We start from the raw sequence: 17,236 nt of genomic DNA on the forward strand, positions 1-17,236 counted from the left end.
GAAAGACCGCGGATCAGGTGGCGCGCACCATTGGAAGGTGTCCTCACCCAACTTGGAGCGCGAAACTGGGGACATCTAGCTAGGGACCGAGCTAAATGGAGAAGTTTGTTGGGTGAGGCCCTAGTTCACACAGTAGCGTCACCTTAAGTAAGTAATTAGGAAAAGAACTATAACAACTTTTAGAAACTCCTGACGTTTAAACAAAAAGAATTAAGTTAACAATAAAATACAAAACATGTTACAAACTATGAATTACTAAATACTAAATCGTAACCATTTTAAATTGACACATTGGTAAAGACATTATATTTCTTCAAACAAAAATCAAATGATTGCAATCAATTGATCGCAAACATTTGAGACGTTGTATTCAATTGCAGTCCTTGCATTCTCTTTTCTCTTAGGCGCTAGTTATAGATATCATTGAAATTGATCCTTAAACATTTTTGAATCGATATTTGACGGTGTTGATCGATCTGAAATCAGAGAAAAAAGTGTAATTGCACATTTATTTTTCTCTAAAAATGTATTTTCTATTTTCCGGGCGGAAATTCATTTTCCTGAACAGCTGTAACTTTCATGTCCAAAAGTGAAACGAATCGTTACACTGATTTGTGTTTCAATTTCACACAATTCCAATGACAGATTTCTGTCAGTAAAAAATTGTCCCTGGATTTCAATCAGGAAATTTTTTTCAATGACTGACATTTTTAAGGTTAGCTATAAACAACCTGTCAATAAAATTGCAATGTTTGTTTTCAATGATGAAAACCAATGATAGCTATAACTGGCGCCTTAAAGTCCTGCAGTCTCCACATAAACTTGAAACAAGCATTGTCTCATTTTTAGTTATCAAGAAGTTTGTAGACATTAAATGTTAAACGGCGCCAAAGCTACCCAAATACAGAATTATTAAAAATAAAGCCTCTTATTAGAAAACCTTATAAATTGAGTAGGTCTCCAAAAAAAAAAATTTCTGGCAAAAAACACTATGGATAAGAAAACTATTGGATATAAAAACAAATGAAAATTCCTAGGCTTCTCCACTTTTCTAATTTTGTTTTTAACTGTTCTAAACAAAATTTGTTCTAGCATATTTGGGGATTAGAATTTCAAAAACTTTTCTAGATCAAATATCTTACTTTATGTATTAAATATCATGTACCATTTAAATAGAAAAACAACCAACTCATCTTTAATTTTTATTTTAGTTTGGTTTTTAACTACAATCATAAATATAGTTTATTTTTATTTTGATAAAAACATTAATCTTTTATCAATAAATAAGGATTCATTGAAAATAAATAATTTACTTCTTACTTAATAAACTTTTCTAATTTAGTTTTTAATTTTTACTAAATTTTTTTATTTGTAGAAAGTCCATTGTTGAATAACTATAATCCATTTTTTTGTTTATTGTCACAATTATAATTTCGCATCTTAATTATGATAAAAATAAATAATTTGTATTTTCGATCTTAGACTAACAACTTCATGTTTTTATGAAAAACTTATTGAATTATTCCGTAATTTTGTAATTTCATTAGGTGATTTCAAAAACACTATTTTTTATTTTTTGTTTTATTGTTGTTTATAAAATTCAAATAGCACTACAAATGAACAAACAATTAGTTTTGTAAGTTAAAATGCACCAATCGAGCACCAAACATTATCTTGTAGCAAATTATAATAATTATTTTGTTTTAGCCCTTAAGTCTAACCTTTTATTTAAAATAGTTTAAGAATGTCAAGAAAAAGGAAGAGAAAACTTATTTTGTGTTTAAGTATTAAAACTGTTATCGAAGAACATACATTTCTTATTGCATTTTCGCCCGAAAAATTATTAAGAAATAAAAAAATAATAAAACAATAAATAAAACTTAAAAAGTTTTTGTCTTTCAAGTTAATTAATTATAATTTTAAATCAGTCCATTTTCGTCGTATTGGAAAGGGTAGCAGGCAGCTTGTTGGTTTTATTGTGGAGTTTCATGGACAATAGCTGCTGCTGTCGCTACTGGTGATTGATTTGGTGGGACGACTACTCCCTCGTGACGCATTCGGAAAAGCCGCAAGGTCATCCAAGAAGCCAGCGAACCCACCGGGAGTGGAGTTTGTTTTTCTAAAGCTTCCTTCTGCAACTGGTATCGATAGAGAAGTGAACCAGCGATAAGAGCCGAGACTATGGTGGCAGAGACGACTACGATAAATAGAATGCTGAATCCTGGAACTGGCATACAAATGCCATAAACCACGTCTTCAGATATTTTACCCTGGAAAACTGTAACAGCTTCTTGTTTGGTATCTGGACTGAAAGCCAGATCGGCTTCAGATATAACGTCGTACAGACCACTAACCCCAACATCGGCACTCCTAGCTTTACGGTCGGAAACAACAATCGAACGCCTACGGCGCCTATTCTTCACATCCGGTTCTTCGGTACTTTCGGTAGCATTATTAGCTTCATCTTCGTCTTCCTTACTTGACGCTTTGTAAACAGGTCGAAGATCATCATCGGTCTTTGGTTCCAACGAACGTGGCCCAGCTACGGGCACACCCATGCGATTTTGAGCTTCAAAAAGTCTCGGCCCTTGAGGGAACTTTCCGGCCTTCTTAAGTTCCATGTACTGTTCCTTTTCCACCTCATCGTCGTTCTCAAACAAAGAGTCTAAGTCAGCATCGTCTTCTTCCTCGTGCACTGGGCGTGGCTCTAAGTTCACATTGTTGTTCTTTTCGTGCATCTTAAAGTTGTCCAGCATATTTGCGATGCCATTGTTGATCGAAGACAATTGCTTGCGGTTGTGAATGATGTCGTCATAGAAAATATCATGATCACGATCACCTTCAGATGGTCCAGCGCCGATGACATTATGTAGCTCGTTATTACTACTTGCTGCATTGCTGTCATCCTCCGTTTCAGTGCTAACGATGTCCTTGCGTTCATGGACATTTCCATTAAGTTGGCAATGATCCAAGCAACCGTGGCGGCAAATCTCGACTTTGCATTTGATGTGCACACTCAGTGCATCGGGGAATTTGAATGCATGGAAAAATGCGTACGTTATAACAGTTGCACGCTCATCCGGAGCTCGGGCCTTCAAGAATCGGGATATCATCTTGGGGCGCAAGACACATCCGAATTCATCTGACAGCTTTATGATATGACCAGATCCATCAGAGGCGACGCATGACTTAACGCGCATATCAAACTCACCTACGAAATAAAAGAGTTAAATGAAAATGTCAAATAATAAAATGGGTTCAGAAACTAAAAATGTGTGCAAAATAATTTTAAAACTGCCATCATTATAGTTAAAGTCATTAACCTCATAGTACCTACTAAAGATTAAAACTGAACCTAAAAGTTTATAAGGAGTGTTTAAAAAAAAAATGTCGCATCGGTTAAAAAATGTACATAAATATTGACTCTTCTGAAATAAAGAATGTTTGAGATCAACGCAATTGAATTTTGAAACTTTTTATCTGAAATGCTTAGAATAGTTAAAAAAAAATTATAATCAAAATATTAAATTTTCGTATAGAAATTTGAATCAAATTTTTGGAACTGGTCAAAAATATAAGTGTAGTCGTTATTTGCCAAGGAAATGTTTTTTAATAAAAGACAACAATTAAAACTGCATTATTAAATTTTCCGATAATTGTGTTAAACACACTCAAAAAGCAATTTTAAAAAAATACCGCTCAAAACCTTAAATTCCAAGTTTGAACTCAATCGACCCAATGTTTAAGGCTGTAGGAGCGTGGACAGACAGACAAAACAGGCCGGACGGAATCGCGGGTTCCAGTTTTTTCGACTTCTCTACCATCGTAATATCATGTTTGATTAAAATCTCGAGTTCGAAATTTCTTATATTTCGCGAGTAAAAATTCAATTCCAAAATTAAAAGCAACAATATTACGAAAACTCTATTGACAAATCAATATTTATCTTTATTTTTTCAGTGTAATTAAGGGTTTTCTACTAAAAGGTGTTATTTTTAAAAGACCGCTATTTGAAATCTGTCAGCTTGAAGATGTCAGCTTTTGACATTTGATGAGCTAAAACTACGCCTTGAATTAAAATGAATGAATTCAACAATGCATTGAAAGTATTAAAAATTTCTACAGAAATGGAGAAAATTTTGGATTGAGAGTTGGCAAAACTAAGACCTTTGGATCGACGTGAAGAACATTCTTGGCTGGCAATACTAAACAAAGTGAATAACTTTGAGCTTTTGGGGAAAGTTATTGAATTGAAGAATCGAATCAGCGCACGTAGCTCAAGAACTACTAATATTATTACTGCTGTAGCCTTTAGTGTGGGTGTGTCAACGATTAGTCGATCTTTGGAATTAGGCTTTACACAAACCACATTATACCTTATTTAGAATGAAGTCGATCTCAAACAATTTCGTATCTTCGTTGATAAGGTTTTTGTTGTTTAGTGAGTTTTTGGGATGGCGATTGTTTTTTACTTATATTTGAAAATAAGGCTAGTCTCTGGTTTTGTATGGGCAGAAATAGAAGAAATTGTTGGGAAGGAGGAATCCATCACAATTTGACAATGCAAGTTTGTTGAGCATTATTTCTGGAATAGGTGATCACAGTTTTCTTTTAGGTCACGTGAAAGGTTTATAAAAATTCTCCTGAACCGGATTAAGACTCAAAATGTAGAATTTAAATGAGTGATTGTGGCCACAGGAAATTTAACGAATAAGATATGGTTAATGGTAAGCTTTACTCTTATCAATGAAATAAACATCCGTTGACAAATATAAGAAAATTCCCCTTTTTTATTAATAAATGTGAAATCTCTCATTTTATATCCATATACTATAATTTAATATTTATAACTTCCAATCGGTATTGTTTTAGACGATCTTCAAATTAACGCCCTCTTATATGCGGACGAAATTGTACTGTTGTCAGATAATCCTTCCAATTTGCAACAGCTAATTGAGGGTTTTAGGACTTACTGAATTCAATGAAATCTTGAAATAAATCTTAATAAGTCGGAAATAGTAATATTTCCCAACGATGGAAGAAGAGCAGCGTGCGTTAAATGGTATTACAATAATTCAGAAATAAAGGTGTCTAATTAATTCAAATATCTTGGCGTAGTGTTTAATTACATCATGTCTTGGAATGAGCATCTAACAAACAGATTGGGAACATCTAAAAATTCCATCAATGCAAACGTGATCGAGACTGCTGCGAGAAAATACCGTCCAACACTCAACAAAGTTCAAAATATACAATGCCGCCTCAAAAGCTATTATGTTGTACTGTGCTCAAGTTTGGTGGTACCGCGAATACAACCAAATCGAAAAATTGCAGAGTTTCTTCATGAAAATATGCTTTTTACTGCCCTATAATACGCTTCACTATGCTTTGCACATTGAAACAGGTTTACCGAAGGGTTTTCTAACGTCCGTCCCTCCAGCTGCAATTTTCTTTCATAAGACGAAATCTAAATCTTCCTAATAATAGACTACCCAACATTTTATCGAGAGCCATTATAAACAAGAAAATCTTCTTGGCTAAGGAATGGTTGGATCTTTTCCATGTATGTTCATTGGATTTTTCTTTTGACATAAATCTACTTGAATGGCCCAGCTTACATAACATTCTCTTACTGAAAATGAAAGAAAAACACTGGACTGAATTTACAGTTAGTGCGACACAGTCTCAATGTCACGATGAATATTGCAACTTGATGTACTCTGGCATACCGAACTACTTTGATGACTTCAATTCACGAGATATGATTTCCATAATTCTTAAAGCTCGCTGCGGGCTACTTAATATCAAAGGAAGAGCCTTCCAAGGAGATACAGATGGAATATGTACATTATGTAATATGGATGATCCGAAAAAATACCATGCACTTAATGGAACCTGCCCAGTATTCAAAACGTACAGAAGAAAATTTCTTGGCAGCGGCATGCTTTCTCATTCTCAACTTCTCAACATTCTTAACGGCTACTGCTAATCAAACTTATATTACCTTTTAAAAGTGTCAATTAAATATCGCAATCTTATTATAAATGAATTTTCATAACATATGTATTTAACTTAATCTACTTACTAAGCTTATTGTATATTTTTCAACTTTCCTTTTTAACCTGACAAAGAACTTAAAGTTATTGTCAAAACTAATTTTAAACCAGCAATACTAATTTTTGTAAAATATATTTTTGAAAATAAAATTATTGTCTGTTATCTATTTATCTATAATTTATTAAGCATTTCAGGCTGAAACTTTGTTTGAGCAAATAATTTTGTAGATACTCTAGTTTACAACTTAGTTACTGACATGTCACATTAACCAACAAAATGATGTATTTCATTAAAAATACTTTTATTGAAAATAAAAGTTGTATGAAATTTTTTAAATATATACCAGGTTTTTCTTATAGCTTCAAAATTGATTTCGATTGAAAGTGATTTTATTGATAAATCTTTAGCATCTCAAGAACAAGTTTATGTAGTTTTTGTATGTTTTATATTTATTTTAACATAATCATGCAGAGCATTCTTAGATCCTTTCATCGCTCATATGCGTATTTTTGCGTGTACGGTAGTTATCAATTTAATTATATATACACTCATTAAAAATCATGTAAGACTAGCTGATGAAAATGATCTTACCGCGATAGTCATTGATGGCCACAACAAGTGTAAGTGTCGATCCCAGTGGCACGATGCCACTTACTGGCGGTGCCCATGGTCCTTTGCCGTGTTGAATTTCCATCCAGCAATCGACGTTGTCACCTATTAAAGTGTAAAGTAATAAACCTTAGTATAATTGTTGTGTAATTATGATGTAACCAATTATTATGGAATATATAATTCAACAACCCAACGTCACACTCCAAACGGGATCTATATATGTAGATCAATTCAAACCATCACATCGCATTAACCCAATCGGGATGGTAGAGATACGTGATCCGTGAATCTAATCAATCAGACAGGATACCCCACTTGATTGGGGGCAAAGTGTGGAGCAGTTCTGGCTAGATTTTATGCACTGAATGCACTCTTAAACGTGTACACGAGTTTATGCCAATGATAACTCACCTCTAAAATCGAGTTGGATTACATCTAAATCTGCAATTACCATCGGCGGCTTAGATGCGGTCTTCTCGTAGTCATTAAACCACTCACATCGGAGGCGTTTTGCTTCATCCCAAACCTCAAGTAGGTCTTTGTCGTACTGAACGACCACCTGCAACGATAAGATTTGTTAAAGTTTTTATTTTCCTCAATTTCATTTGAAAAACAAAAATGTAAATCATTGGCTTAATTAATAAAGCCAAGTATTGGATAGGTTTATGGGCTCACCGTATTCTCATAAAATTGGCCATGTAAATCAGGCTTAGTGCCACAGCGTGAATATGATATTCTGAAGGAGAAGAAAGTTTTACCAGTAGATGGAGGCACGTATACACAACGTGGATCGCTATGTTGTCCTTTTTTATATAAAAAAAAATAAATTAAAAAAATGTATTATTAATTAATTAGTATTTATGTATAATAAAACAAATAAAACCTTTTGAGCTGACGATTCCCTCAAACGGATGAGAAAATGTTAAATGCACGTCCATATGATCCTTCCCACACATTACTTCTAAGGAAACTATGTTTGGCATACCGTCCGGCCTTTCCAGAGGCCATATTTCATTACCAGCTATTACTAAACTAAACTGAAAATAAAAAGAAAAGATGAAGGATTGTTAGTTAAAATTACTACAAGAATATTGAAGTTTCGTTAAGGAATATTGTCTTTTGTGTATCGATCCAAACAAAAAAGTGGAATGATTTAAACCAAAAGCATCTTTTTTTCTCTTCTTCTTTCTTTGCGTTAAAATTTTTCCAGAGTTAATAAACATTAATATTTCCAAGCACAAGTCCGTTGCAAATCTCTATGCGTTATCTTTTTGACAGAAACTTAGTATCATAAATTCACGGAACAAAATGAGGAACTAACATTTGAAAAACGTTGCATTTGAGAAGTCAATGAATACCCAGAGAAATTTGATAGCACATTAAATAATTTTTCTTTGAAAATCAAGCTGAGTGCAACGTTTCGGATCTGGTCAAAACTGGGCGGGTCGGAGCCAAATGAACAGAAATTACGACATGGATTAAAATAACCTCTGGATCTTATTGTTTCAAGTATTCCGTGCTATAAACGACCTTTTAGACGCAACAAGTGTTCAAATCGCGTTATCAGCCATGTTGGGCGTCGTGAAGTTGTGATTTTACCCTTTTATACTTTTTCTGTTTTGAACAGACATAAGGGACTTGAAAGTAAGGCAAGTTTTTAGCATCTGATTGGCCATCTGTCAAAAAATTTCGTTCCAATTAAGGCAACTTTATTGGAAAGTTAACTGGAAAGTTAGTCAAGAAAAATCTCCCTAACTATCAAGTCAAGTCTACTTCTGCCAAAGGGACAGTTGATCATTGCTTTTCATTCAACTGAAAGCTGAACTTTATTACTCTATGATTTATTTATTTTTTGCATAGCTTTGTTTAATGTTTTGTGTAAAAGGGCTCCTTGTCAATGTGTAAAAGAAATAATTAATATTTCTTTACAGTACAAAATACAAATCGTGATAGACTTGTACCTTGTCGGAGGAGTGTTTTGTAGGCAGTAATGTTCTTGGTAGTTTTTGTACCATGAACTTAAAGTAGAGGTTTGTGAAGTACGAGTAAAGTTCTGAATTTGAAATTCAATGCACTTGAAAAAATAACTAGTTGACTTGATCAAAATGTACGTCCAAAGAATGAAGCTGACTGAAAATGAAGGCCCAATGTTATGCCAAACATGGGCCAAGGAATCCGTGATATTAGCCTGAAACCAAAAGCAATTTTGAAGATAAAGAATGCGCTACTTCAATTACAGCTGAGGGTGCCACTTTAACGACTTTCTAAATCAATGAAATAAGCAATGGAAAATATTCAAGTTTGTTCGTATTTTTGTATTTAAATAAAATATTTATGTGGAACAGCTTTAGAATGTTATAAGAAGCATCCAAATATAGAATCCCCCATTTTGTCAGCAAGCTGAGCTAATTAAATAAAGTTTTAAAATATTCATTTTTAACTTCCCATAGGAAGTTATTGTAATGGGTTCGATTTGTCAAATTGAAATTTTTTAAATTTCTCGACGTTTCAAGGTCCCTAGAGTCGAAATAAAAGATTTTTAGAAAGATGTCTGTGCGTACGTTCGTACGTCCGTACGTTCGCGACGTTCTTTTCGTTGTCCATAGCTCAAGAACTAATAGAGATATCGACTTCAAATAAGTTTTGTTATACAGATAATAATGCAAACAAATGCAGAAAGGTTTGCGTGGGTGGTTTTTTTTATCATAGCAGTTTAAAAACAAGGTGACAATTTTGATTAACCCAAAATATCTCACAAACCAATAATACTAGAGACTGGAACGTATAAATGTGATTTCATCTTCAAAACAATTTTGTGCAACGAAAAATAACGTTTTTAACATCTCGTAAAATTTTGAGAAAAATCGAATTGACAGTTTTTTTTTATAAAAAATAAAACCTAAATAAACATTACCCAAAGTTGGTAAAAATTGAATTTCGACTCAAATATCTTTATACTTGATTTTATGGCTTCAAACTTATTTCATCTTATAAGAAATATTGCTTTCAACATTCAGTTAAACTTTGAGAAAAATTGAACCAAAAGTTTTTTTTTTACAAAAAATACAAACTTATAAGAAAATTTAACAAAAGTTGGTAAAAATTGATTTTGACATAAATAACTTTTTAAAAATTTGAGATAATACCTTCCATTTAACTTTAACTTTTGAGAAACATTGTTTTCAACATTCGGACAAAATTTGAGAAAAATCGAATTGACATTTTTCTTACAAAGAATTGAAACCTAAACAAAAACATAATAAAAGTTTTGTAAAATTGATTTTCGACTCAAATATCTTTCCAAAATTAAAATTAATATTAACTTTAAACTACTTTTATCTTTCAAAAAATATTTTTGTCAACATTCAGTAAATTTTGAGAAAAATCTAATTGACCGTTTAAAAAAAAAATAAAAACCTAGAAAAAAAACAATACTAAAACTTGATAAACATTTACTTTTGACTCAAATAACTTTTCAAAAATTAAAAATATTGTCTTCAACCTTTTATTTATTTCACAGAAAATTTTGTTTTTTTTTGGTAAAAATTGGTGTTTGGTTCTTGATATCTCTCAAATTAATTTCATTCATCCAATTTATAAAAAATTAAGAAATATTACTGAAATTAGTAAAAATTTGTTTTCGACTAAAAATCTATTTAACAAAACTAGATTTTTAAACTAAACTATTTCCTTATATGAAAAATAATGTTGGTAATTTAAAATTTTTTTAAATAATTCAACTGACAACTTTTTTAACCCAAAACGAAATCCTACCAATTTTATGGCAAGACAAGACAGGGGATGGGAAGTTTTCAGTGTGGGTCGCATCCCAGCCTATTTTTAGGTAGTGAAATTCGACTGTGTTAAGAAAAAGTTTTTGTGGGGAAAACAAACAGTAATGTCACACACTTCTGATGAAATAATTCTGAAAACCTGTGTAATCTTATCCATCGGTCTTAATAGTCTTAGAACAGACAGGAAGTTTAAATTCTGTAGTTTTAGTGAAAAAAAGGTACCTTAATAACACTTAAATATTTTTTTTTCACTTTTTTGCTCCTAGAATTAGAACAAACAGAACCATCAGAATTTTATTTTTATGTTCAATATCACAAAAGAATTTTACAAAAACAACCATCAGCCAACAGGTCGAACCAACAAAGGCAAAAAGGCACAAAACGTTCTTCTAACACTTGAACTGCCACTGTCATTGAGCTGTACAGTGTACATTAACAGTATTATAGCAGCAGCAGTTATACAATCATAGAAGTGCTTATAAATAACAACAACAACAAAAACAAACGGTGATAGTGCAGCAGCAGAAGCAGAAGAAGCTCCAGCAAAAACCATTGCCACGAATGTTCTTCTTTGCTTTAATTGCATTCAAATAATTAGCAGCGTCAATTGCAGTTGCAATTGCAGTTTTCAGTTTGCAATTTCAGCAGCAGAGAAATGACGACGAACGCAACGGACGACTTTGCTAAGTCTTCAGAATCTACAAACAGCATCTGACATTTGACTATACAACTACAATAGAAAGACTTTGAGGCTTTGAGAAAAAATCATTTGGTGGTTTTTACATACATTTATAAGATCTACGAAACCCATTACCTGCGCAAAAGTAACACGCTGCATGCCGGTAAATGCAATTCATGCCGCCATATGAAACAATTGTATCTACTTCTGCAGCGCGAAATGCGCAAAACCGTTTGCATTCCCAACACACACCACAATATGAGTAAAATTCACAGCAGCAGTTAGATTTTTCCAGGAAAAACTCATTCAAGAATTCCATACAACCGTTGCATTGATCTGAGCCATATAGCAGCACTGCAGCAGCGCAGTGGTAGTAGCAGCAGTCATATCACAGACATAGTCACCTTAGAAGTCGTTTGGAGTGCATCCATAGCTTTTTTGTCCCATAGAAGCAAGCAGACCACTCCGTTGACGTTGTCGTTGTCGTCATGGTGTATCTACCTGTAAGTCGATTGTCTGGATGAGTATCATCATCAGTGACGACTGAAAATGAAGACAACGCAACAGCGTGCGTTGCGCGGTGCAGCGGTACAGCAAGGGTATACCTTGACTCGATTGCGGTAAAACTAGTTAATGGCTGTTAAATCATAAAAAAATGTCATTATCATTTCTTAGTCTTGACCAAGAGGACATAAAGTTGTATATGATATTGTTCAAAGCTACTGGAGCTATGAACATTATGTAGGTTGTTTTTTTTCGTAATTTTGTATTAGAACTTCATATACCTGTAGGTTTTCAATAAGAAAATACTTGATTATTCAGTGTTCGTTTTTTAATTTAATGTTTTGTATTTTATGTAAATAGTCAAAGCAATTCTTAACATATTTTATTTCGAAATGTATTATCAAAAAACTTAAGTCCAGGATCAAGTATCAATACAATGTACAACACTGACTGATATTTTTACAGTGTACACACATTACTTTGTGACTTTGTTAAACTTTGCGATAACAGCTTGACCTTAGATAATCGACAATCTCTTTTATGTTGTTCTCAACAGGAAACAATAATTGAACTTCTTTAATGCAAAGCACTATTAAAAACTGGCTTAAGCCTTAAGACAAAAGAACATTTATTTAAACGTGCTATTAGATTAACTGATTTACAAAATCCATTGCTGATTAAAGAACTGTAATCGGTATCCGGTTATACTGACCTATATACCGGGCTGGTCGGGGTGCTGAAAATTAGTTCATGGCGGTCACAACATTTTCTAGCGAACAGTAGTTCTTTTATCAGATATCACATTTATGCATGGGTGGAATTTGATTGTTTGAGCCGATTCGAAGTACTTCGGGACAAATGGGTCAATTTGTAGACCAATTCCAACAAATAAGGTGTGTCAAAAATTCAAATTTCTACAGTACAGGTAGAAAACGTGAGAGTCTGAGGCTCAAAATCACCAAGGTTGCAAATTTCAAAATTGGTTCTATGACAAAAAAAATTGCAAGCTAAAATTATAACTTTAAGCTAATACTGTTTTAAAATTTGTATATTAATAAAGTTTGACAGGGCAGAATTCTATACTTTATTAGAAATATTTTTTAGTATTAAATATCTTATAGAAACCATCAATTCGGGAACGTTTTTCTAAGTTTAATTAAATCAACAAGAACAAAACAAAGCTCATAATTTAAGTTTTGATTTATAACATGGGTGTGTTATGTATCTATGTATATTAAATAAGTAATAATGAAAACAATACATACAAAATCTTCTACAAGGAAAATACGTCAAATCATGTCCGGGAACGTTCCCGAAATGACCGTTCACGAAATGACGATTTCAAATAAGAGAGGCCTGATCAACGGTATCCGTCTTAAATGCAATCTGACTTTGTCAATAGGAACATATTTGAGGTTTCTTTGTTATTTCGAGTCGTAAAAAAAAATTTCATCAATAATTAAATGTAATAAATACGTTTTTTTACACTTCAGAATTTCAGAAAGTAGCAAGCGTCAAACTACGATCAGAGAATCATCATAAGTGCATGTGTTAGTTGTTAGTAAAAAATAATACAAATATAGCCTAACACACGCACAAAATACAAAACAAAACTTAGCATTTAACTATTACAAAACAAAAAATAAAATGAGAACGTATACGATAGTGGAGCACTAGTTCTAAACAATGATTTTAATCCCACCTTATTTAAATTTAAATCTATCGATGAACAGTTTAAGTTATATAATATGCTCATTCGACTAAAAGCTTCATTCTTCCCATAGTTAGTTCTATGGAAGTCAATGTGTATAAAATCAAATGTGCGCAGGTGATGAGTTCCGCCCCGGTAATTCAAATGTACACAAGATTTGCTAAGGTGCATCAATTTCACCATTAATGAGTTGATAAAAAATACTAAGTCATTATTAACACGCCTTTGATGGAGAGTTTGCATTTGAAGAAGTAGAATACGATGTTCATAGGGAGGCAGATCATTGGGATCTTCCCAAGGAAGACCTTTTAGGGCAAAGCGAATAAAATTATGTTGTATTGATTCAATACGTTTTCTATGAATTTCGTAATAGGGAGTCCATACCTGCGAAGCATATTCAAGATGAGGACGAACATGGCAGTTATACAAAGAAAGGGTAACATAGGGATCATTGGACTCCTTTGCCCAGCGTTTTATAAAACCAAGCATAGAACTTGCTTATTAACAATAAAATTAATGTGATGTGTAAACTCTAAGTTGGAACAGAAATGTACACCTAAATCTTTAAATGTGGAGACACGACAGAGTTTTTGCTGTGATATACAGTAGTCGAATACGTTTACTGATTAGTTTTTTAGTGAAAGTTATAGTCTGGCATTTTAAAGGGTTGAGTAAAAGGCTTTTTTTCCCACACCAAAATGTGAAACTATCAATGTCGGCTTGTAAAAGAATACGATCATTGTTGGACTTTATTATTTTGAAAATCTTCATATCGTCAGCAAAAATGAGAAGTTCACTTGAGCGTAGACGTGACGATACATCGTTAATAGACAGGATGAACAGAAAAAGGCCAAGATGGCTTCCCTTTGGAACACCAGATTGAGCAACAAAAGGTTCAGAATGACAATTTCTAAATTTTACCTCGTGACTTAATCCAAGCTAAAAAAATGGTGGAAAACCAAGAGCCTTAAGTTTAAATATAATAATTCCGTGGCTAAGTTGGTCAAAAGCTTTAGAAAAGTCAGTATATACACAGTCAACTTCATAACCTTGTTCTAAAGCGTTTGAACATATGTTTGAGAATGTAAGGAGATTAGTAACGGTTGATCTTTTTTTCACAAAACCATGTTGCTGTTCGCAAATGATATTTTTACTAAAATATGCTACGCTTTCGCAAACAACTTGTACAAATACTTTAGGAATGCAAGAAAGCTTTGCAATGGGCCTGTAGTTGCATATATCCGACTTGTTATCTTTCTTGAAAATTGGTGTTAGAAATGACTTCTTCCATATACTGGGAAATTTGCCTGTTTTTAGAGAAAGTTTAAATAAAAACGTAAGCGGTTCAACTAAAGCATTACTACACTTTTTTAGTACTATCGGGGGAATACCATCAGGACCGGCTGAGCAGTCATTATTCAACGCAGAAAAAAGATCAAGGACCGTACTCTGTAGCACAGGTATGTGACTACAGCTAGTTTGCGAAAAAATGTGAAGATTATGAAAATATACTTCATCAACTTCTTGAGGGCTATTAACAAATGACTCACGGAAATTCGTTGCGAAAGCGTTACATATATCAAAAGTTTTATTTAACGAAAGGTTCTTGTAAGTGAAGTTAACTAGAAAGCCATCTGATTTTTTCTTTGAGTTTACAAAATTCCAAAATTTTTTAGGATTCTCTTTCAAAGAGGTGCCCATATAGAAGTTGACTGCAGACAGAGTTTTGAGATACGTTTTCCATGCCTTATTTCTTTTGTTACGCAGTAAACGCAATTCATTCGTGTACCAAGGATGGCTAAAGTTTGTATTTCTTGATTTCTTTATCGGTACATTTTGTTCAAAACAATAATTAAGGATCCTATAAAAAGTTGAAACGTTCACGAAATAATGAACAGAAAGGTACTTAACGTTTAGATATATAATTTATTTGACGAAAAATACTCTGACAGCCGGCTTTGTTATTGTTCTCTTCCTCGACTGACGTTTGACACCGAATAGCTGGATTTACTTAACATTATTTTTGATCGAGTATCGATATGTTCACTGAAATGACTTGTGCGGTATGGGACAAACTATTTTTGAATTTTCAAGGTTCAAAATAAATAATATTTTAGTATCCTCTCTAAAACTACATTTTGTATAAAAAATGACCGGGTCTGAATACCTTAAATTTTTCAATTATATTTTGGACTTGTTGTTAAAGATTGTAAATTAGGACGCGTTCCCGAAATGATTTTCTATGCGTGTATATTAATTTCATTTAAAATTCACCTTATTAATAAATTATATTGTTTGATGGACACACAGAACAGGTTAGTTTTAGTATATTATTCAATTTTTTGTTCCATTAAGCCAAGATTTAAGGCATTAAATTGCTAGCAAAGCCAATTCTGCACTGTGGTGATTTTGAGCCATGAACGTAGATTTTGAAAAAACCTTAGCTAAGAAGTGATGAACAATAAAACATAAAGGTATTTGATGCTTCATTTAAAAATGCAGTTGACCCCGCTTAGAGAGACTGACAAATGTCACGGTCTTTCATTTACTTTAGGTAGGTATTTCATTTGACCGAATTAAACGAAAAGAAATGTGTTTTAAGCGAATAAGAAAATGTCACCAACGAGATTTAAACAAATATTAAAAATTTACTTTTTCTTTTGAAAAAACGTTGAATTGATTATCGATTCAAATGGTATTTTTGAAAGGAAAAACATGGAGAAAGTAAAAATAAAAGATGGAAGCATTCAGTAAACTTTTTTTCATTTTAGGTGTGTTTTCAAAGTATTAACTCTTACGGCTATTTCAGTTTGAAAAAATTGGATTGAAGAAGTTTGAACGCAACTATTCCATTTTCTTGTTAGTTATTTCACGGTGCGATAGAGATGTCCTCAAATAATCATATATAATCTGATTATTTAGTCAAGAAATGCATCTTATGACAAAAATTACTTCTGATGGATTTTTCTCGATGTTTCGGTTTCCTGAAGAGGTGTAGCAAATTGAATCCCTGTTGCATTTGCCTATGTTTTTTGTATAATATTATATATAAAAATGAATCGCAAAATGTGTTGGTTCAAGGATGGTTTTACTGGGAGAAAAATTCCAACAATTGCCGGAAAAACCATAAAAACAGCCCTTTTCTTTTTCCCATACAAATGTTTTCTAACTGAAACGTAATCGAATAACCCATTCAGCACTAAAATTGCCATTAAATATGCAAAGCAAAGAAACTCCAACCTGCAACATTTCGAAGAACTCTTCAATGGCAAAGGTTTTGCAGCAATGTTAATTGATTGTTTGGGATGAATGTACGATGGCACATAAAAAATCTTTGAAGACTTAAGACAGAACCTTAAAAGATCTACGATGCAATAATATCATATTTGGTATTGCAATGATTTTATTAGCAGGAGATTTTCGTAAAACATTGCCGGTGATTCCACGATCAACTCCAGCTGATGAAATCAATGCATGTCAAAGGTCCTCCAATTTGTGGAAACATGTAAAAGTGCTTTATTTAAACAAGAATATGAGAGTCGAGTTGCAAAAAGACCAAACTGGAAACATATTTTCTTTTCCTATAGATATGTTGACTGGATGCATTACTTTCCTCAAAATTTATGTCAGTTAACGCAATTAAAAGACGAACTTATTCTGAAGATGGTTCCAGATGTTGTATATTGGCTGCAAAAAACATTGATGTAAATGAATTGAATTTCAAAGTTCAAGAACAAATTACATGCGAATCGAGGATATATAAATCAGTTGATTCGGCTACTAACCCAGAGGATGTAGTCAATTATCCACAGGAATTTTGAATTCCTGAATATTGCAATGACTAGGAAAGACAGAGTGTGGTAATGCATTCCACATTCG

At 32.9% G+C, this 17,236-nt stretch overlaps 1 protein-coding gene across 8 annotated transcripts in view; it reads right to left on the minus strand.

Annotated features, from left to right (window-relative positions):
- Positions 1-1,352: 1,352 nt before the first annotated feature.
- LOC129947845 (uncharacterized) overlaps positions 1,353-17,236 on the minus strand; it is a 74,939-nt gene continuing 59,055 nt past the window's right edge. For all 8 annotated transcript variants that reach the window (XM_056058579.1, XM_056058577.1, XM_056058583.1 and 5 more), the window contains exons 4-8: positions 7,553-7,706; positions 7,345-7,472; positions 7,081-7,228; positions 6,649-6,771; positions 1,353-3,211 (exon numbers count right to left, since the gene is read on the minus strand). In XM_056058579.1, the coding sequence (XP_055914554.1) occupies positions 1,974-3,211; positions 6,649-6,771; positions 7,081-7,228; positions 7,345-7,472; positions 7,553-7,706 (1,791 nt within the window). In that variant the 3' untranslated portion in view covers positions 1,353-1,973. The remainder of the gene's footprint in view (positions 3,212-6,648; positions 6,772-7,080; positions 7,229-7,344; positions 7,473-7,552; positions 7,707-17,236) is intronic.

Source organism: Eupeodes corollae, chromosome 2 (genome assembly GCF_945859685.1).
Source record: "Eupeodes corollae chromosome 2, idEupCoro1.1, whole genome shotgun sequence".
Lineage (NCBI taxonomy): Eukaryota > Metazoa > Arthropoda > Insecta > Diptera > Syrphidae > Eupeodes > Eupeodes corollae.